The sequence below is a fragment of the Acinonyx jubatus genome, chromosome B1 (genome assembly GCF_027475565.1).
Source record: "Acinonyx jubatus isolate Ajub_Pintada_27869175 chromosome B1, VMU_Ajub_asm_v1.0, whole genome shotgun sequence".
Classification (NCBI taxonomy): Eukaryota; Metazoa; Chordata; class Mammalia; order Carnivora; family Felidae; genus Acinonyx; species Acinonyx jubatus.
Genome location: NC_069382.1, coordinates 94,497,284 through 94,520,532, shown reverse-complemented (window position 1 = coordinate 94,520,532; position 23,249 = coordinate 94,497,284). Strand labels below are relative to the sequence as shown.

At 34.9% G+C, this 23,249-nt stretch overlaps 1 protein-coding gene across 20 annotated transcripts in view; it reads left to right on the top strand.

The window, feature by feature from the left end:
* Window positions 1-23,249, top strand: part of LARP1B (La ribonucleoprotein 1B) — a 125,722-nt gene that overhangs the window by 7,217 nt on the left and 95,256 nt on the right. For 18 of the 20 annotated variants that reach the window (XR_003422551.2, XR_003422550.2, XR_008296124.1 and 15 more), the window contains exons 2-8: window positions 3,894-3,952; window positions 4,359-4,418; window positions 6,563-6,737; window positions 9,754-9,894; window positions 14,805-14,948; window positions 15,183-15,348; window positions 19,020-19,164. Coding sequence is in view for 14 of the 20 variants with exons in the window: in XM_027065914.2 (XP_026921715.1) it covers window positions 3,894-3,952; window positions 4,359-4,418; window positions 6,563-6,737; window positions 9,754-9,894; window positions 14,805-14,948; window positions 15,183-15,348; window positions 19,020-19,164 (890 nt within the window). In the remaining 6 variants the exon portion in view is untranslated. Of the gene's footprint in view, window positions 1-3,083; window positions 3,173-3,893; window positions 3,953-4,358; window positions 4,419-6,562; window positions 6,738-9,753; window positions 9,895-14,804; window positions 14,949-15,182; window positions 15,349-19,019; window positions 19,165-23,249 lie in introns of all 20 variants that reach the window. The other 2 variants (XM_027065942.2, XM_027065897.2) reach the window with 2 other exon arrangements.

Below are 23,249 nucleotides of genomic sequence, written 5' to 3'. Positions count from 1 at the left end.
CCACGGACAGTGAGATCATGACCTGAGCCACCCAGGCGCCCCATATATATTTTTAATTATGATATTTTGAGTAGAGTTGACACGATATTACATTAGTTTCAGGTGTACAACCTAGTGATTTCAAGTTTATATGTTATGCTGTGTTCACCATAAGTGTAGCTACCATCTGTCCTTTTGCATCACTGTTGCGTTGTCATTGCCTGTATCCATCAGACTGTGCCTTTTCTTGTAATTTATTCATTCCATAACTGGAAAACTGTCTCTCTCCCCACTTCATGTATTTTGCCTAAACCCCCTGTATTTCTTTTTAAAATCATCTGTTCATCTTTCACATAGATTATTTATTTAGCAGCTTAGTATCATCCTTTCAAATTAAAAAGTCTGGGTTGATGAGGTTGTTTAAGTGAGCAGCACAAAGGACTTCCTCATGTTGAACTTGGAATTAGACAAATGTGTCCACACAGTTGGTTGCATTGCAACTGCAGGTCCTCCCTCTATCTGTGTTGGGGAGTCTGTCCCTGTGAAGGTGACAGACGAAAAAGCAACCTACAGGGGCACCTGGGTGGCTCAGTCAGTTAAGCTTTTGACTCTTGGTTTCTGCTCAGATGGTGAGCTTGGGGTCATAGGATTGAGGCCCCACCCCCCTTTCCCTGGTGCTCTCTGAGCGAGGAGCCTGCTTGGGATTCTGTCTGTCTCCCTTTCCCTCCCTCTGTCCCCCTTCATGTGATCTTTCTCTCTTTCTCTCTAAAATAAATTTTAAAAAAAATTTAAAAAGCAGCCTACAATACTTGCTTTTTGTGGACAGCTAGTTCCTAAAGGAAAAAGAGGAAAGGTGCTGATTTGGTAGGTTCTGTTTTTTTTTTCCTAAACTCATTAATCAGGAAACTTACTATTTCCATGGGAGGACTTGGGAACAGGAATGTTCTGGGAAAGTCTTCCTCTTGGAAAAGTAAATTAATTCATAAGGACCATTTAGTAACAAATGTTAAGAAATCACTGTTTCCTTTTCCAGAGTGGCTAACATAGTTTGTCAGATACTTTGTGATTAAATTATTATATTGATAACATGTACATAAACATCCCAATTACAATGTGTACATAAAGGCACAACATTAAAATGTAAGCATTATTAATTCCCCAGGGTTAAATGTAAGCTTTCCCATTATATTTCCTGAGGAGGAATTAAAGTTGAGAGCTTAAAATTTAAACAAAAATTCAAAATTCTGAGTCCAAAAGAATATGCTGAAATCAAAATCTCTTAAAATTTTTTTAAATGTTCTGGGGTGCCTGGGTGGCTCAGTCGGTTGAGTGTCCGACTTCGGGTCAGGTCATGATCTCGCAGTTTGTGAGTTTGAGCCCCACATCAGGCTCTGTTCTAACAGCTCAGAGCCTGCAGCCTGCTTCAGATTCTGTGTCTCCCTCTCTCTCTGCCCCTTCCCTGCTCATGCTCTGTCTCTCTCTGTGTCTCAAAAATGAATGAACGTTAAAAAAATTAAAAAAAAATTTTTTTTAATGTTCAAAGAAATAAATATTTCCAACTTACTCACTTTTAAGTAGAGCTTATAATCAATGTCTGAGTAGAGTATGGAACTGTACTGGGTTTTATTTTTATTTATACATGGTTAAATAAAAAATTTTTTTTAATGTTTATTTTTGAGGAAGAAAGAGACAAGAATATGAGTGGGGGAGGGGCAGAGAGAGAGGGAGACACAGAATCCCAAGCAGGCTCCAGGTTCTGAGCTGTCAGCACAGAGCCCGACGCGGGACTCCAACTCACAGGGCACGAGATCATGACCTGAACCGAAGTCAGATGCTCAACCGACTGAGCCACCCAGGCCCCCCGGTTTTAAATCAATAGATTATTAACTCTGTTATGTTTAAGTATTTTTAAAAATTTTGTTAATAATTTGTGTCATTTAATATTAAAGTTAAAAAGTTTATTTTTATGTAGTCAGAATAATTTTAAAAAATTACTTTTAACGTTCATTTTTGAGAGACAGAGACAGAGTGCGAGCTGGGGGAGGGCAGAGAGAGAGGTAGACACAGAATCTGAAGCAGGCTCCAGGCTCTAAGCTGTCAGCACAGAGCCCAACATGGGGCTTGAATCCACTAACCGTGAGATCATGACCTGAGCCGAAGTCGGTTGCCTAACCAACTGAGCCACCCAGGCACCCCCAGAATAATTTTTATCTTTAATTTCTGACCTTAATTTTGTGATTATTAATATCTAATTGATTTATAGTAAAACTAAATGAAACCTGCTTGTGTGGCCTGTCCCTTACTACTTTATATCAAATATTTTGTATAAAGCTTTATTTTGTAACTTCCGGGCACTTCATTTACTTAACATAGCAATATTTTGGGACATTTTTTTCCACTTTGTTGAGGGAAACTCCCCCAAATGCTCTATACTGTATAACTTTCTTTTATTTATGTTTTTGAGTTTGAGCGAGAGTGTACGCACGTGAGTGCGCCCAATTTGAGGAGGGGCAGAGAAAGCGAGAGAATCCCTAAGCAGGCTCTACATTGTCAGTGCAGAACCTGATGCAGGGCTTGAACTCACAAACTGTAGATCAGGACCTGAGCCAAAGTCGGAATTTTAACTGACTGAGCCACTCAACTGCCCCGATATTGTATAACTTTCATAAAATACATGGTATATGTAGAACATACTCCAGTCAAATTCTGGATAGCGTTCAGGCAAATATTGTTCTTTGTTTTCCTGCCCTCATTTTTTGTAATTTTTCTTAATGAAATATTTTATCTTTATGCCCATTTACAAATATGTATATACATGCACATACGTGTAACTATGTACTCATTATTCTGCATTAGGAATAGAATTACTTTAATATTCAAGATTCCTGTATTTTCATCCCTTGCGATATCTTCATCCTTCATCTCTCTTCCTTTGAAAAGTACTCTGTATCTTTTTAAAATTTGCTTCTGGGTTTTAACTGAAAGATTGCTTCATTTTATTCTATGAATTGGTCATTGCTATGATTTTATGAATTCATGTTTTGCTGTATTATTGTGTTTTCTGTGCACACCAAGTTTATTCTACTTTTCAATATTTACTTTAGATCATGTTTAGCTAGGTGATACGCCATCTGGTCATCTTGGCTAAGTAACGAACCAGACTAAAAAACAGTTGTAAAGCTTCATTTAGAGAGTAAGTCTTTCTCTATCTCTCTTTATTTATGTATTTATTTCATTGTCAACCACTGTCTTATTCAAAATAGGGACAAGTGGTGATACCATGATAGTCTTTTTTTTTTAAGTTTGTTTGTTTACTTTGAGAGAGAGAGTGTGTGAGTGGGGAGGGGCAGAGAGAGAGGGAGGGAGAGAATCCCAAGCAGGGTCTGCTCTGACAGCCACCCAGGTGCCCCAGTACCATGATAATCTTATACAAACTTTTACAGAGACCTATTTTTTATGACTTTATCTACATACAACCTATTATGGTTGCTAATCTTGTTTGTTTGCAAGCACAAATAGTTTGAAGTCTTCTGACTTATTTTCTGGATGCTTCTTGATGAATGTCAATGTATGAATTGTATAGCAAAATGTATCCCTTTGGGAAGTAAGTTACTACTTTATGAAAACATGTTATATTTCTAATTTTTTCATGTTTTCCTCCGTGAAAGGATTGGTCTATCAGTTCAGGTTAAGTAAATCTTGATATGTCTTTTGATTTGAACACTGAAAACAAATTTGAATCTATTCTTGAACTGTAGTTGATTTATTGTTGAGTTTCAGTATCAGAACTTTGGATTTTGGAAATGATGACAACACTGGCTTACTGAACTTGATATGATACTTACTTTGTTAAATATATCAAACGAAGTGATTGTAAAAACAATTCTGTGTATTTTTTTTAATTTTTTTTTTAGAGCTCAGTTCCCCCAAAATTATAAAAGCAGGAAAACTCAAGACAAAGAAATCCAACAAGGTATGTTTTTACATGAAATAGTTCTTAGCTATATTGATGTTGAAAATTGGTATGTTAGAAACTCTTAGATTATTATGTACTTCTAGTTTTATCATTGATGTTAGGTTAAAGCTAATATATTAGAGAATTGTGGCCTTTGTGCAAATCCTGTATATGTTTGTTATTCTGTTATCCTATATATATCAATCTAGTCTCAGTGTCATTAAATAGTGCTAGAAGTTGGATAAGACCCAAGCATTGTTATTGCAGTGTTCTGTTGTTTGGAGAAGATTTTGAGTTAATTTGGCAAATGCCTGCATGTAATTGTATATAGGTGATTTTTTAGAATTGCCTTCACTTTTAGAAAATATTTTTTCTACTTAAGATTTCTAATTTGCAGATGTAACACTTATTTATTACTTCTTAGGCTAGTGATTTCAGCGATATGGCGAATTGGCCAACGCCAAGTGAATTAGTGAACACTGGAGTGAGTATTATTTTAAGGTTTTTTCCTTCATAAAGGGAAAATATTCTCATTTCAACATGCAGAATTTTATTTCAAATGTGGAGAATTACATTAATAAAGAAATGCTGAAAACTTAGCAGCCATCCTTTTTATAGTCTAACCCATTTTTCAGATACCTGATTTTATTCATCACATTGCCTTCATTTGATTGTATTCTCAGGAGGTAATCTTCGATTTAGAAGGGGTGGGTACCATGCTGTTATTTTTATGTAGTGACTACAATTAAAGAAATTAGTTTTTAATATGAGACTAAATTGAAGCCCATTTTGTTTCAGAATTTGCTATATGTTTATTTATAATCTTCAATATGTATTGAAGAGCTAATTATATATACACATATGCATCATATGCATATATATATTGTATCAAATCAGGAAGTGTTCAGTGAATGGATTTTTAATTTAAACTATGAAAGAAACTCTAAAAGATGGTTCTGAGATACTTTATCAAAGGACTCAAAAACATTTTTTTGTAATGTTTGTTTATTTTTGAGAGAAAGACACAGAGCGTGAGGGGGAGAGGGACAGAGAGAGAGGGAGACACAGATTTGGAAGTAGGCTCCAGGCTCTGAGCTGTCAGCGCAGAGCCTGATGTGGGGCTCAAACTCAACGAACCGCAAGATCATGACCTGAGCTGGAGTTGGACACTCAACTGACTGAGCCACCCAGGCACCCCTATCAAAGGACTTTTTATTTTAAAAAAAAATTTTTTTTTTCAACGTTTATTTATTTTTGGGACAGAGAGAGACAGAGCATGAACGGGGGAGGGGCAGAGAGAGAGGGAGACACAGAATCGGAAACAGGCTCCAGGCTCTGAGCCATCAGCCCAGAGCCTGACGCGGGGCTCGAACTCCCGGACCGCGAGATCGTGACCTGGCTGAAGTCGGACGCTTAACCGACTGCGCCACCCAGGCACCCCTCAAAGGACTTTTTAGAGGAGTGGTAGCATATATGGTTATCTGGTTACATGTTTTCATTTGACACTGTACACTTTGCTATTTGTATTTTGTGCAGTATTAGCTTACAGTTGTAGATAATATACATTAATTTAAACAGCTTAATTAGTGAGTGACATGTAATAAACTACACATGAAGTATACAACTTGATAAATTTTGACCTGTGAAACCATCACCAAAATCAAGATAATGGGCTTAACCATTACCCCAAAAGCTTCCTCACACTCCTTTGTAATTCTCCCTGTCACATTCCCCTCATCATTCCTGGCAACCACTGATATGCTTTCTGTCACTTATAGTTAATTTGCATCTCTTACAATTTTACATAAATAGAGAGTCCTAGAATAGGACTCCTTTTTCCCCCAGTTTTCACTTAATTATTTTGAGGATTTATTTATGTCATTAACGAGTACCTGTAGTTCATTCCTTTTTATTGCCAAGTAGTATTTCATTTTATGAATGGAATGCTGCTTGTCTATTCATCTATGGATGGACATTTGTGTTGATTCCAATTTGGGGCTGTTAGACATAAAGCTGCTCTATAAACATTTGTGTACAAAATTTTGCATGGATATATGCTTTCATTTTTCTTGAGTAAATACCGAGGTAGAATAGCTGGATTGTATGGTTGCTATGTGTTTAGCCTTTGCTGGAACTACCAAACTTCATTCCCCTAATACTCAGTGTATGAGAATTCAACATGTGTCACACCTTCACAAATATTCCATAGAGTCAGTCTTTTAATCTATTTCTATTAGGTGTGTGGTGGTATCACATTCTAGTTTTAATTTGCATTTCTTTGACTAATGATGCCAAACACCTTTCCATTTACATTTGCTATCAGTATAACTTTTTCTTGAAGTGTCTGTTCAATTGTAGCCCATTTTTTGAAAATTTGAGTTGTTTTCTTATGATTTCATTTTGAGAGGTCATTATATATTTTGGATCCAAGTGCTTTATCAAATACTTAGCAAATATTTTTTCCCAATCTGTGGCTTGACTTTTAACAGTGTCTTTTGAAAAGTAGTTTTATTTTCAATAAACATTGTCATTTGTTTTGCAGTATTTAGAAAAGGTTTATTACCACAATTTTTTAGATATGTTAGTGAAAATGCATGAAAATGATTTCATTCAGAAAACTTTTTGCAGAGTCAGAGTGTCATCAGCCAAGGAAATAAGAAGCTACAAAATAGAAAAGAAAGAGAAGACAAGGTTGAAAAGAGAATTAACACTGAGAGCAAAGAAAGCCGGGAAACAAAATTAGATGGTCCTGGTGAAAATGCCAGTGAGGATGAGGCTCAGTCAAGTAATCAACGAAAGAGAGGTTAGTTCATCTATAACTTCCACTTTTTCCACCAGTTTTATTGAGATATAATTGATAAAATAACATTGTATTAGTTTAAGGTATATAACACGATGATTTGATGTATGTATATATTGTGAAATGATTTCCACAATTTTATTTTGTTAAAAAAATTTTTTTTAATGTCTATTTATTTTTGAGAGAGAGAGAGACAAAGCATGACTGGGGAGGGGCGTAGAGAGACGGAGACACAGAATCTGAAGCAGGCTCCAGTCTCCACGTTGTCAGCCCAACGTGGAGCTCCAACCCACAAACTGCAAGATCATGACCTGAGCTAAAGCCAGAGGCTCAACTGATTGAGCCACCCACGCACCCCTCCACAATTTTAGTTCACATCCATCACCTCCCAGTCACAATGTCTTGTTTAGTTTTTTTCTTATGATGAGAACTTTTAAGATCCAGTCTGTTAGCAACTTTCAAATATACAATACAGCATTGATAACTATAGTCACCATGCTGTATAGTATATCTCCAGAACTTATTTGTCTTATAACTGGAAGTTTGTACTTTTGATCACCTTCACTCATTTCCCCTATCCCCAGCAGCCACCAATCTGTTCTCAGTTTCTGTGAATTCAGCTTTTTTAGATTCCACATGTAAGTAAGTCTTTCTGGCTTATTTCACTTAGCATAATGCCTGCAAGATCCATCCATGTTGTTGCAAATGGCAGGATATCCTCTCTCATGACTGAATAGTATTCAGTTGTATATTTATACACCACGTTTCCTTTATCCATTCATCTGTCAATGGACACTTACATTTTTTCCATGTCCTGACTATTTTAAGTTAGATGGTCCTGGTGAAGATCTCACTGAGAATGAGGCTCATTCAAGTAGTTAATGAAAGAGAGGTTAATTCATATTTTCATTTTGATTTTAATTTTGTGAGGAAAGTTGTAATAATGAAGAATTGTATGTAATCAATTGATTCCTAGTAGTCACCAGTAGGTATTTTGGATTTCTTCAGGATACCATCTGCAATGGTAACCGATTTGCTTTTGTAATATTCTTAAACTATTAAGCTTTCCTTTTTTCATTTTACTTGTACTTTATGTAGGTATAGAATGAAGTTGCACTTATAGAAATGGGTATAGATAGATATTTTTAAGATATATTTCTTAAAAATTGTATGATAATTGTTTCTTAAATTTGCATTGGAACTGCTCCCTATTTTCAGTTTTGGTCAACTTTTTTTTTTTTTCATAGCAGCTCTCCATTAAATTACACTTAGAAGAAAAAATACTGTCCTTGTATCCTTTTACATATTTGTATGCAACTTTTCCTGTATCTAGGGACAGATTATGATTTAACTGCTTTGTAAAAGCATATACTCATTGAGTGTTCTGAGCGTAAGTAAAAGTGTCTTCACAGGGCTTTAGGCAGAAAAGTTCTTTAAACTGTTGAAAGGTCAGTAGCTGAAACAAGTTGAACATTGGGAAAAGTGGCAGGAGATGTTGTTGGTCCATATTGTGCAGGGCTTTCGTCACTTGGAATTAGCGTTTTATTTTGAGTGCCATGGGAAGCCATTAAAGTGTTTTAATTCTTGGCGGTAATGTGGCATGGGAGGGGACATTTTATGAAGTGTTTCCAGTCAATTTCTTTAATAATGAATTAAACAATCTCCCATACATTGAACACTTGCTTGAAATTTTTTAAGTTTATTTATTTTTTGAATTCTTTTTTAAATGTGTATCTAATCCTTAGCTGCAGGGTAAGCATATTAATTAGCCTTACGTGATATGATGAGCCAAGGCTAATTGCTTAAAAGTGGTTGACAACAGGACAGACATGTTAGGAAAAAATTTCCCAGTTTCTTAAACAAGTTTATCACTTAGCTTTTTCATACTTCTCAGATAGGTAAGTCTTTTTGACTTCCTGGAATTCATACAGATGACAGACCTGTCATCCTGCTTTAAAATTGTCTTGTTAATCACTTCAATTAAAACTGATCAGCAAACACTAAAATCCAGGTTTTTCTATTTAAATTCATTTAATCAAGTCGTGAATTGACTCTCTTTAGAGCACACAGGTGTTTTTTTGTTTGTTTGTTTGTTTGTTTTGTTTTTTTTAATCTTCAGAGGAAGGGCTTTTTTATACCAGAGAGACTCACTGATAGAATTTATAGTATAGAATTCAGATAGATTTTTTTTTTTAAAGATCTTTCATATTCCTCTTCCTTGTCTGTCCACAGTTTGAAGGATTTATAGGAAATCAGTACTTTAGTTGCATACTGATAATTCCTTTTCCTTTAATTACCTTGGTAGTTTTTCCTTTGCACATGAGTCTTGTTTAGTCAAAAATATATATTGAGCAAAAGACTAAACATTTAGAAACCTTAACTGTGGATTCCATGAATTAGGTAATCTTCAGAATTTCACCACAGTGTAACAATTAGAGTATCATGTATTCAACCAGAGAAGTTAAATTGCCTCTCTTAGGTTAGGAAAATGTATAGTAGCTATAAAAAGATTTATTAAGTAGTTAGACGGATTTTATACTCTAATTTTGAAAAACCTCTTTCATTCGTAGTAATCTAGATAAATCAATATTTTAGACAGTGACTTGAAACTGAGTGTTTTGAATTACCAGCCAAACTTTCCAGTGTGTTCATTATAATGTCTTATCGGATATACCCCATTCTGAAGCCTGAGAGTCAAGTATTAGGAGTATTGTATTACACTTAACTATTTTTGAGGAGCTTTTTCATCAGAATTAAACAGAAGAGTAAGCATTTTGTTTGAAAGTAAAAGTTCTAAGGATACTCCATTAAGTGGCTTTTCACATGAATTTTAGAAATGTTTGCGAAGACAAGTTTATTAAGGAGCTTTGAGAGAAGAAGAAAATTATTTTGGTTCTCTACAAGAACATTTAAGGACAAAGTCTTCTGTTTAATTAAACCTTAGAGTCCATTCAGAATTGCAAAGCTTTAATGAAAATTGTGCATTGTCATTAAACAATTTTATTTTGTTTTTTTCAAGCTAATAAGCACAAATGGGTACCACTCCACTTAGATGATGTAAGACCAGACAGTCAAGAAAGACCAGGATCCCGAAACACCTCAAGATATCAACCTGAAGCAAGTAAATCATCACATAACAATAGGAGAAATGATACACGAAGTAAGTTACATTCTAAAGGAAAAAATTTTGACACTAACGAACTTAGTCTTAATTTTTATAATTAATTTTTATAATTTTAATAGCCATGTATAGTATAAACTACTTAAAAATAAGTTGCAGACATTGTGCCTCTTTTAACACTAAGTTCCTTCAGAGTATATATCTTAAGAACAGTAATGCAGTGTGACTGTACACAGGCAGATTTTCCCCATAATGTCTTTTTCAGGTTTTTTTCTCCCTCCTTTCCAGGATCTAATCTGAGATCACACATTGCTTTTAGTCATCTGTTCTCTGGAACAGTTCTTCTCCTTTTGTCTTTGATGACATTGATTTTTTTTTTTTTCTGAAGATTTTGTGACAGGTGGTAGATATCTCTCACTTTGGGTTTTCTGGTGTTTCCTCATGATTGGATTTGGGTTATGAATTTTTGGCAGGAATACTGCAGAAGTTAAATGATTTTCTTCTCATTGCATGGAAATGCACATGATCTTGTTTATGTTATTGCTGATATTAACTTTGAGCCCTGGGTTAAGATGATGTACTCTAGGCTTCTTTACTGTCAAGATGCTCTTTTCTCCTTTGTAATTAATATGTAATTTGTGAGAGAGATTTTGAAACTTTGAAAATACCCAGTTTCTCATCAGACTTTTCTCATGAGCTTTAGTTTCCATTGATGATTCTTACCTGATTCAATTATTACCATATTGCAGTTGCTGATTTTTCTTACTGCATCATTACTTCTGTATTTATTAGTTGACATTCCACTATAAGGAATGACTTCCCTTATTACCGGTATGGATTTATGGCTTCTTATTTTTTCAATGTATTATAATCCATTACCATGATTATTTAGTTTGATACTCAGATTGTCCCAGATTTGGCTGGTGGGAGCCTCTTATGGGTGGTATCTGTGTCCTTTTTAAAAAAGCCAGCTTTACTGAGCTATAAATTATATGCATATAAAATACATTTACATTACTGTCACTTCTCCCAGCTATGAGTCTACTTTCTGTCAGGTTAGATTTACCTTTTCTATGGTTTTATATAAATTTTGAACTATACAATGTACATTATGAACTCTTATGTCTCCTTTTGCTCAGCATAATGTTTTTCAGACTCGTCAGTATTGTTCCATGTATCAGTAGTTTCTACCTCTTTATTTCAGAATAGTTTTCTCTTGAATGGATATCCCCCTGTATCCATTCATTTACACATGGATATTTGGCTTGTTTCTAGTTTTTGGCTATTATGAGTAATGCTGCTATGAACATTTGTGTACAAGTCTTTGGGCATGTGTTTTAGTTTCTCAGGTAAACACCTAGGAGTGGATTATTAGGTGGTAGGATGAGTGCATATTTGACTTTAAAATAAATTGTCAAATTGTTTTCCAAATTGGTTGTACCATTTTGTATTTTCATCAGTAATGTTTCGTTCCTTTGCTATTTGTTAGGTCATATGTCTTCTGGAATTTTCCATATTTTGGACTTGCTGATTGCTTTGTTATATTTTTTTTAACACGTTCTTGTGTCTTTTCTGGATATAATTTTTAAGGTTTGATTAGATTCAGGTTTATTTTTGTTTTGGTAGGACTACTTTTGAATGTGTATTTCTTACAGCAGTAAGAAAAAATTAGGTGTTTCGCTTTTAGTTGTATTAAGTTTGAGTTGGTTCAGGTATTGTTAGCCTTATCCATTATAAACTGTCTCATCAGTCTTTCATTTCCCAGATACATTATTTCAATGGGATTTCTCACATCTCAGAAAGCCGAGGAGGACAGGAGGAGAATATGTAGCAACAATTAGATGAGCATTTGGCTTTATAGGTTTCTGAAATCTTAAGTCTGATCATTTAAAATTAAAAAAAAATTTTTTAAGTTTATTTTTGAGAGAGAGACACACACACAGAGCATGAGCGGGAAAGGGAGAGAGAGAGAGGGAGACATAGAATCCAAAGCAGGCTCCAGGCTCTGAGTTGTCAGCACAGTGCCTGGTGTAGGGCTCGGACTCACAAAGCCATCTGATCATGACCTGAGCCGAAGTCAGACACTTAACTGGCTGAGCCACCCAGGTACCCCTTAAGTCTGATAATTTTAAAAGCATACATGTTGTCTTGTGAATGGGGAAGGCTTAAGAAAATTTACAAACATAATACCACTCAAAAGTTTCCAATTATGTTATGGAATACTTTAAACACACAAAAGTTGAAAGAATTGTATAGTGAATACCTGTCTAACCACAACCTAGATTTAGTAATTTTGCTGTATTTAATTCCTCTATTTGTTGAATTATTTGAAAGTAACTTGCAGATAATCATGACACTTCACTGATATTCAAAGAAAATGCAGCACCTAGGAAAAACCACAGTAATTCCCTAGTACCTTCTAAAATCTAGTTATATTTACTCAATTGTCCACAAAAATGACTTTAAAATTATGAAACTTTCTACAGAAAAACTGACCTTTTTTTGCCTTTGTATCATAGTTTCTCATATGTATCACTTTAATATTTTATTCGAAAAGTAATATATATTCATAATATATTTTACTTATTAAATATTGGGCATATAAGAAAACAGGGTTGTAAAACAGGGTTCATAAAATGAACACTGGGGACTCAGGACCAAGTTTAGAAATGTATATTACCATTACCTTTGAACTTCTGTGTGCCCCATGCAAGTTCATCCCATTGCTTCCCTTCTCAGAAGAAAAAAGACCTGAATGTTTGTTGTTTGAATATTTTTATTTGAAGCTGACATTCAGTATGACTCCATTAACATATTCTGTGACAGTACATTTTTTTTGTGGCAGTAATTTTTAAACTTTAGTCTAATTTTCTTAGATTAATGCATATTGATGTATTGTTTTTTTTCTTTTTTTAAAAATTTTTTAAAATGTTTATTTTTGAGAGAGAGAGAGCAGGGGCAGGGGAGGGGCAGAGAGAGGGAGACACAGAACTTGAAGAGGGCTCCAGGCTCTGCACTGTCAGCACAGATCCTGACATGGGCTTGAACTCAGGAATTGTGATATCATGACCTGAGCTGAAGTCGGACACTTAACTGACTGAGCCACCCAGGCACCCCGCCCTGCATGTTGGTGTATTATTGTAAGTCCTTACGTTTGGTTTTTTTTTCCCCTGCTAAAGGGCATTTCAGTATTTGATAAAATCTCTTCTGTTGGTGGACATTTGGATTGTTTCAGTTTTTTTAAAGTGTAATAAATATTTACATTTTTATGCATGTTTTCCAGTAAACATGTACAAGAAGTTCTTTAGGGGTAATTTCTTTCTTTCTTTCTTTCTTTCTTTCTTTCTTTCTTTCTTTCTTTCTTTCTTTCTTTCTTTCCTTCCTTCCTTCCTTCCTTCCTTCCTTCCTTCCTTCTTTCTTTTTCTTTTTTTTGAGAGAGAGACAGAGACAGCACGAGTGGGGGAGGGGTAGAAAGAGAGGGAGAGACAGAATCCTAAGCAGGCTCCAAGCTGTCAGCACAGAGCCTGACACAGGGCTTGAACCCACAAACTGGAAGATCGTGACCTGAGCTGAAGTTGGACACTTAACCAACTGAGCCACCCAGGTGCCCCCTTTGGGGTAATTTCTTAAGACTGCAACCCACGAGTGCATTATGAAATTGGTGTACTGGGTGATGATCAGGTTTTTCCAAAAAAATTGATAGACTCAGAGTTCTTCACACAGAAAAATTTTTATGGCAGTTGTGTTTAAATTACAAAAAATTTGTGTGTTCCAGGGTGTGATATACAGTAAGGCTTACTGTGGGTTGAGGCAGAAGTGTTTGAAAAAAAACTGTATTAGGGTATACATTGAAGAGGATTTGCAGCATCTAGGCCAGTGATTCTCAATAGAGATGATTTTCCCCCACTCCCAAGGGGGCATTTGGCATTGTCTGGAGATAATACTGGTTTTCACAACTTGGAGGGGGTGGTGAGTGAGTGCTACTTGCATCTAGTTGGTAGAGGTCATGGCTGATGCTAAACATTCTGTAGGCCCCTACACTAGAGAGTTAGCTGGCTCAAAGTGTCAGTAGTACCAAGTTTGCAAAACCCTTGGTCTCTAAGGTATTTGTACCTTCAAATTTATTTAATTATTCCAATTTGTTTTTCAAAGTGGATGTGCCTGACTTTGCTCTCACTAATTGTATACAATGTTCTACCTTTTCTTCTTGATCAATATTTGATTAATTATAGGACCTGAAAGTATTTGTCAGACTGGGGTAGATCAAATATTCTTTGTCTTAATTTGCATTTCTCATGACCAATGAGGCTGAACACCACTTTTTGCTTATTGCCCATTTGCATTTCCTGTTTGACTACCTATCTTGTAGCCATTTTTCCCACTGAGTTACTGTGTGTGTGTGTGTGTGTGTGTGTGTGTGTGTGTGTGCGCGTGCATGCACGATAGTGCATTCTATGTGTATTCTGGATATAATAGTTATATTGTACTACAGATATCATCTCCCAGTTTGTTTTGTGTTTTCATTTCCTTTTTTTCTTTAAAAGGAATTTCTTTTACTTAAATAGAGATGTTTCTTTAAACATTTTGTAAAACTTTTTTAAGGATTTTTTTTTTTTAAGGAGTTTTATATAATGCACATTCAGTAGTCTTGGAACGTCTTGAATCTTGAATAGTACCATCTTAACAAAGGACCTCTTCTTTTTTTAGTATATTATTTTCCTTATCAAAATGTTTTCTTTATGTCAATACTTTTGTGGACCCTCTTTCATGCCAGGGACATTTTGACCAATTCCTGTGAGCTCTCTTAAGTTAGTATCTATCTGAAGAATGCCTGGTTACTAACAGCTTGTTACAAAATGGGGAGGGGTAGTTGCCATGTTTTCATAAAAATAGTCATGTTATTTACTGTTGCAAATTGGAATGTATAAAAATATTTTTGTTTTTAAAAGGTTGGAGGCGTGATAGAGAAAAGAGAGACGATCAAGATGAAGTTTCCAGTGTGAGAAGTGAGGGTGGTAACATCCGAGGTTCTTTTCGAGGCCGAGGAAGAGGCCGAGGACGGGGAAGAGGACGAGGCAGAGGAAATCCTCGATGTAGGACATGAATTTTGTTAAATTGGACAGAGTTTCAAAAAGTGTGCAAGCCATCTGTTAGTTTTGCCCACTATCCCATATAATGTTTTAACTAATATTTTTTGTCTGATAATTAAGGTGGTTTTGTAATTGTTACCCCTTCAAATACTTGACTTTGGATTTTTCTTTATAGTAACTGTTTCTCTTTTAAAAAAAAATCTGTAATCACTTTTCTTTCTCTTTATTCACATCAAGTGAACTTCGATTATTCATATGGTTATCGAGAACATGGTGAAAGGACTGATCAGCCATTTCAAACAGAACTTAATACCAGTATGATGTATTACTATGATGATGGTACAGGTGTACAGGTGTATCCTGTGGAAGAAACATTGCTTAAAGAGTATATTAAACGCCAAATGTAAGTCGATCAGACATAGCAGATGGGATAGTAACATCAAACCTTAACATCGTTGATAGTGAATACGTTATAATACATTTTTAAGCCGTTTCTTAGTAAAATTGGTAGATTTTTAATAGTATTTTATGTTTTTTTTTCTAGGAAATGTTAGTGAAGTATTTTTTAAAAATTTATATTTGGTTTATGTTGTTACATAAGACTTCTGCTTTGTTTACTATTCAGGTATTTCTCTGTTTAAAGGGCGTTAGTTGAAAATATTGTCATGGTATATTAGGAGTGATTAAATATAAGAATATAAAATTGCCATATAGATATTTGATGTTGAACAAGTGAAGCCTGGCTTATTATTTGCAAATAAATGCTTATATTGAAATTCACAAATGAACATAAATGACAAAAAGTGGTGATAGATATATTTTTACTTAGCAAATGATTTCAAAATTCTAAGTTTGTTTTTTTAACTTTTAAGTTCTCTTTCTTTGTGGCACATATTGAAGGGGAACTACCTAATCTTTTTTAGTTCAAACTTTTTATTCTAGTTTTCATAATAGTTGCCCTCTGAAGTACTGAAGTTGATGTTAGGAGAATATTCTATTGTCATTAAGAGAAAAAATAACCCTTGTACATATTAGTATTGTATAGAAGGTTTTGCCTATTTATATAGTGTGTTTATATAGTGGTGAAAAAATGCCCTCAAGTGAGTGGCATAACCAGTTTGCTGAAATTTGATTACTTTTTTATCCTTAACAAAGTAAAAGAAAAACTATTTTTGAAAGGGTTTAAGTATCTTAAAAACATCTATCTTTATTTAAGAAAGAAAATTGACTCTGTTAGAAAATAATTTCTTCATCGGCATCATCCAGGCATTTTCCTGGGATGTCTTCATGGTGGATTTGATTGGCTTACATACAATATGAAGCAACTTGTTTATTTTGTTCTTGCTTCTTTTGTTACAGTTGACGCAAACACTGAAGAAAAGGGCCTTTTTATGGGCAGAAAGTGCCTGGCATGTGGCTATCAACTTCAAACCACTATTCCTGTCTTTTTTGTAACTCTTGCTGCCAGGTCCCTTCTGAGACCTGACAGTGGATATGCAACTCCATGTCAGGATAATCGGCCTCCAATGTGCTCATACAAGTGAGGGAGGAGCAGAGAGCTACTTCAGTGTTGACAAAATTTCTGATCATGCAGTGTAGAATCCAGAGCTTCTAAGGTAGGACATGATAATGTCCCCTAGGACACTGAACAAAATGTCAGACACAGCACTGGGCATGACTCCTTTTTTTCTTGTTGCTGTTTTAGCAATAGGGTTTTTGGCAGATGTTAGAGTACCAGGTTTAGAATGGCTCTTTACTGTTATTCTTCGATTAGTGGACTTCTGGAGGAGTCATGCTTTTGACTTTGTTTTCTTTGAGGTTTCTCATACTTAATATAGATAGGCTCATTGAGTAGGGTTTACATTTTTCTCTTTGAGAAGTTACTGAAAACTTTCTTGCATTTGTGGAAAATTATGCTAAATGTATTTTGAAAGTTAGAGGCTTAACTGTATTAGGGACGATTGAGTTTTTAAAATAATTTTAACTGAAAAAGTATTGTCATTTTTTATATCAGAATATTAAAAATTTAAGATCTTGATTATTTCTAGCCAGGACAGTCTCTTCTGACATTCACATTTAGAGATGAGTAGTTTGTAGCCCATTAGAAGTTTAAAAAATAAATACCATAGGTAATAGGGTGATTTATGAATTTATTTAGATACTAACTAAGATTTTCATGAAGTAGTAGAATAAAAAACCATCTTATTAATGATTCAGAGAAGTTTTTGTCTAAGAACGGTTTTAACTTGTGACTAAATCAAATGTCTTAATGTGTGAAAATTTAGAATTTAAGCATATGTATCATGTGCCACTATGTCAAGTACTGTGAAAAGGACTTTTGAAGTGTATGATGTGCCCACCACATGCCAGGCACTATGAAAAGGGCTTTTGGAGGTATAACAAAATCAGGATTTTTGTTTCTTCAAGATTTAAGATTTTTTTTCTTCAGTGTTTAAAACAAGTAAATGATTTACTAGTGTTACTGAGATGTCAGTAGTAGTTCACTGATCCAAGGGAGCTTTGCGCTTTGATCACTGGATAAATATCTGAGTATAAAGAAACAGCTTGAGTATTTACATTTCTAAAGTAAGATTTTTTTCTCCTAGTGAAAAGTAGCTCAAAGCTATTTCTCATTTATGGGTGATTATTTCTTCAAAGTTAGATTTTGACCTAAATATTTCAAGGGTATCTTTAGTAACCCTGTGTTACTAAATGCATGAGTTGGTGTGCTTTCTCATAATTTGCCACCGATCTTTGATAACTGTCTCTGATTTGGGAACAGTATAGGATTATTAACTTGTAGGCCATATCATCACTGATGTCATGTATTTCTTTTGTATTCTTTTCTACATTTTCCCCCATTTGTCTTCTTGTTCTCTCTAGAATTCTATTTTTGTTTTTCTATATGGAGGCTGTAATTTAAAAAAAAAATTTTTTTAATGTTTATTTTTGAGAGAGAGAGAGAGAGAGAGAGAGCGCGTGAGTGTGAGTGGGGAGGGGCAGAGACAGAGACAGAGACACAGAATCCAAAGCATGCTCCAGGCTCTGAGCTGTTGGCCCAGATCCTGACTTGGGGCTTGAACTTGTGAGCCATGAGATCATGACCTGAGCCGAAGTCAGATGCTCAACCCACTGAGACACCCAGGCACCCCATGGAGGCTGTAATTTTAAACTTGTTTCTCAAATGCCACTATTGAATATACTCATGTTATCTTTGTATCTTAGAACTTATAGTTATTGATCATACAGTTTATCCATTTACATTTCTCTCTACTTTCCTAGAGAAGATTAAGGTATCTAAGCTAGCTTTTTCTGTATTTTTTTCCCCATGTACCTGATGGTACCCCATGTACCCCCATGTATCATAGATATTCCTTGTTCAGCTGTATATTCTGTTCATTCTTAAATGTCTTTTATAGTTCTCTCCATCAAAGATACAGGGAGATCTTGTAGATATATAATTGTGTGTGTACCCTTGTGCTCATGTATTCACTCAGTTTTTACTCAGTAGCTTTGTACTGGTTGCTAGCATTCAGGATTAAACAATGTCACTACCCCGTCTATTTAGAAAACAAAACAAACTGTAATCTACTCTGTAAACTTCACAAAGAGTACTTCCAAGAAAGCTGTTCTCAGTGATGTGGGAAAAGTTGGAAGGCAATCTGTTGACATGTGTTTAGTTGTTATTTAGTGTTTAAATGAAACAAGTTAAAGTAGCTTTTAATAAAAAGTTTCCTTTAATTGACTCATTTAAAAAAATCAGTTATTGAACTGTTTTAAAGTAAAATGCTGGTTAATTCTTTATGCTTAGGTAAAGTTGATCTAAGTACAAGTTAATGTTAGTTTTTTGGAAGAGAATCAGTATTTTAAGTTTCTTTCTACTCATGGATAAGAAATTATAACTTGGTAGGGCTTTGGTCTTGTATTTATCTTCTATCTATGTTGTATTAAATCTGTATATTACTAATAAAATAATTTTAAAGCTGTTGATATAAGTGATAGATATTTTTGTTTCCTATTGAATAAATTAATTAAACTTATGTTTACTTATTTTTGCTTGTTTCTTTTTTTCAGTGAATATTACTTCAGTGTAGAAAATTTGGAACGGGACTTCTTTCTTAGGAGAAAGATGGATGAACAGGGTTTCTTGCCTATTTCCCTGATTGCTGGTTTCCACCGTGTTCAGGCTCTCACTACAAACCTTAATCTCATTTTAGAGGTAATTATTCATTTAAAAAATAGTTGCAAAACAGTCTGTACTTTCCATTCAATTATGCTATTAAGTAACTCTCCTCTAAAAATTATATTAAAAACCTTAAAGGGGTGCCTGGGTGGCTCAGTTGGTGAAGCGTCCCAACTTTTGATTTCCATTCAGGTTATGATATCAAAGTCATTAGATCTAGTCTCCCTGCTTGGGATTCTCTCTCTCCTCTCTCTCCTCTCTTTCTCTCTGCCCCACCCCCACTCACTCACTCTCTCTCTCTCTCTCTCTCTCTCTCTCTCTCTCTCTCAAGTATTTAAAAAAAAAAAGGAGGGACACCTGGCTGGCTTAGTCTGTAGAGCATCCGACTTCAGCTCAGGTCATGAACTCATAGTCTGTGGGTTTGAGTCCTGAATTGGGCTCTGTGCTGACAGCTCAGAGCCTAGAGACTCCTTTGGATTCTGTGTCTCCCTCTCTCTTTCTGCCCCTTCCTTGCTTGTGTTCTGTCTCTCAAAAAATGAATAAATGTTAAAAAAAAAAAAAATTAGAAAAAAACGTAGGAAAAAAAAAGCAAAAGATAACCTGTAGTTACCTAAAGCTTAGACTACATCTCATGGCTTTTTTTCATTTTATAAAACCCAAATAAATTTCTAACCTTGGAGACCCCTCAAAGATTTACTAATGATGTTACCACCTGTTTTTAACCTGACCCTTCAAACTCGGACCTTCTTGAGTGTTTTTGGTTCTTTAAGTCTTCTTCAGGTTGCTACAAATTGGCATGTATTTCTATTTATTAAAATTTTGAGAGTTTTTCATGTGCTATAGAAAGGGTAATTTAAAGCAGTCTTTCCAGATGTATTCTTAATGCTTTTATTAAATTTTTTGTCCTGCTCTAGAAATGCTTTGAACATTTTTGTTTTTCTGTTGCCTACATAGGTATAATCAAATTTGCCCTTTGGCTACAGTTTTGAAAGACTTGATATTGTCAGTTTTTTTGAATAATAGATATGTAGTGGTTTTTTATTGAGGCTTTAATTTGCATTTCCCTAATGACTAATGATGTTGAGCATCTTTTTATGTGTGTATTTGCCATCAGTGTATCTTATTTGTTGAAATGTCAGATATTTTGCCTATTTTTATTGGAGGGTTTTTATTTTTATTCTTTTTATTGTAAGAGTTCTTTATTCTGGATACAAGTGCTTTGTGTATTTTACAGTGCTTTGTGTATTTTTTACAAGTGCTTTGTGTATTTTTTTTCCCCAGTCTTTGGCTCATGTTTTCATTTTCTTTTTCTTTTCTTTTTTTTTTTTTATGTTTGTGTTTGAGAGAGAGGGAGCGTGAGCCAGGGAGGGGTAGAGAGAGAGACAGAGAATCCAAAGCAGGCTCTGTGCTGGCAGCAGTGAGCCTGATGAGGGGCTAGAACTCATGAACCATGAGATAATGACCTGAGCTGAAGTTGGATGCTTAACTGAGCCACCCAAGTGTCCCTCATCTTTTAATTTTCTTAACAGATTTCTTTGACTTTTTTAGCAATATGTTTTGAGCAGGTGTGCTCCATGTTTTAAAAACTAGTTACAGGAAGAGTCAATATTTCAAAACAATATAAACTAGCAATTTATTTGTTGACATGTAATTAATGAGTCTTTGTTTTATGAAAGAAGTTACTTCAAACAGTGTCATTGTTGCATTTATTAATAAATACTATTTAAAGTTTCTTTGTAATTTTAAGAAGACTGTTTTTTCCTGCAAAGCTTAGTATTCATAAAAATATAATATTTGTAGTAGAATGAGTTTATTAAGTACTTCCATTGTCCGTGCTAATAGCAAAGATCTATTTTAGCTGTCATTTTCAATGAAGTTGTGACTGATTTCCCTGACTCTCTGTACTTTGTAGGAATCTGGTTATAATTTTATTATGGTATTTTTTTTTGGTTTATTGGTATTCCCATTAAACCCTCAAGCATAATTTTCAAGTTATTGATTATCTGCTTCCTTACATCTTCTAGTAGAAGATGTAGTAGAAGGGAAGGAATATTTAAAAGAACTTTTGCATTACTGTTACGGTTACAATTATTGATAGAGAAGGAAATACTGCTATTATTGAAATACAGAAATACATAAGCACACTGATTTAGAACAGCATAGATCTGCATTCATTTAATATTCATTATGCACCTTTCCCACTGTAATGAATGGGAAAGTTGTCCTTTATCTGTTAAGTGGGAAAAATTGCCCTTTATCTGTTAAGAATGTAAGATTTCATTGGGTTTTGCAATATAAACATAGTAGTTTAGAGCATGGACTTAACAATCTGCATGCACATCCTTGTAGCTCTGTGACCTTGGGTAAAGTCCTGAGACTTCTATAAAGTGGAAATCCTAACACTACCTACTTCATAGGGTAGTCCTAGAGATGAAATGTGTGATGACAGTATCTGGCACAAACAGTAAGCCTTAAATAATGATTTGCTGCTATTGTTAGTTTTCAAGGATGTCCTTCTGTTCATTCCTGTTTTTGGGATTTTCATTTACTTTCTACCAACTTTTTGCTATATGTAGCTTAATACGCTCAAATTTTTTCGTTCTTGAAAAGAACAATCAAAAGAGGTAAAATATACTTGAGCTCACACCCCTGTCTGCCCTAGTTGAGGTTTTCCTTTGTTTTTTTTTTTGTTTGTTTGTTTGTTTTTAGTTTTATTTTATTTTGGAGAGACAGAAAGAGAGCACATGAGCAGGGGAGAGGGACAGAGAGAGAAGGAGAGAGAAAGAGAGAGAGAGAACATCTCAAGTAGGCTCCATGCTCTGTGTGGAGCCTGATTCAGGGCTCTGTCCCTCAACCCCAGGATCGTGACCTGGGCGGAAATCAAGGCTCAACTGACTGGGCCATCCAGGTGCCCCTGGTTGAAGTTTTCTACACAGCCTATCTTACTGAGTCTGTTTAGTCCCATTCATTTTCAGCTTACTGTACTTTTTTTTTACTTTGATACATGAATATTGTAATATGATTACTGTTGTGATATTTATCATAATGTACATATCATGTACATAATTATAGTACAGTATTCTTGTCTATAGTCCTCATACTGTGCATGAAATCTCTGTCGATTATTTACTACTCATTGCAAGTTTGTGCCCTTAAACATCAGTCTTACCTCCCCCACCCACTGTTTCCTGGTAAACACTATTTTATTCTTTTTTTTATTTAAAGTTTCATGTTTTTAGATTCCACATATAAGTGATATCATGTAGTACTTGTCTTTCTGTCTCACTTATCTCATTTAGCATAATATGCTCAAGGTCCATCCATGTTGTTGCAAATGGCAGGGTGTCCTTTCTCTAGGCTGAATAACATTCTGATATCTATCTATCTACCTGTATATATCGATATATATATCACATTCTCTTTATCCATTCATCTATTGATGAGTATTTAAATTGTTTCCATATCTTAGCTACTGTGAATAATGCTGCAATAAACATGAGCATGCAGATATCTCTTTAGAATCCTGTTTTTATTTTTGGGGGGTATATCCAGTAATTGGAATTACTGGATCATATGGTAGATCCAGTTTACTGCATTCCTGATTCTTGCTCCACAGCTGAGGTCTATTTGTGTCTTCCTTTTTTTTTTTTTTTTCCTTAATCCAATTAATCCTGGAACTTTAGCTAGTCAGTTCTGTAATTCTATTCAAGTTATTTAACCTCTTCATGCTTGTTTTCTCATTGTTAAAAGAGGGCAAATAATACTTAAACTATTATAGAGTATAAGGGCTTAAGGGAAGTAATTAATACAGTATTTGTGAAGTCCTTAGAACTATGCCTACTACTCTTATCTGAAACCTTGTTTCAAAATTGGCTGACTGTGTTTCCTCAGAATGTGTGCTGGTGTCTTATCTCTAAGTCTTCACACATGAAAATCTTTACTCTTGATACCAGGCATAGGACCAGGAACTAGGAATACATTATCTATTGGTAGTTTTTCATAATAATAGATACCATTAAGAAAAGGACCAGGGGTGCCTAGGTGGCTCAGTGGGTTGAGGTCCCAACTCTTGATTTTGGCTCAGGTTATGATCTCATGGTTTTGTGAGTTCAAGCCCCACC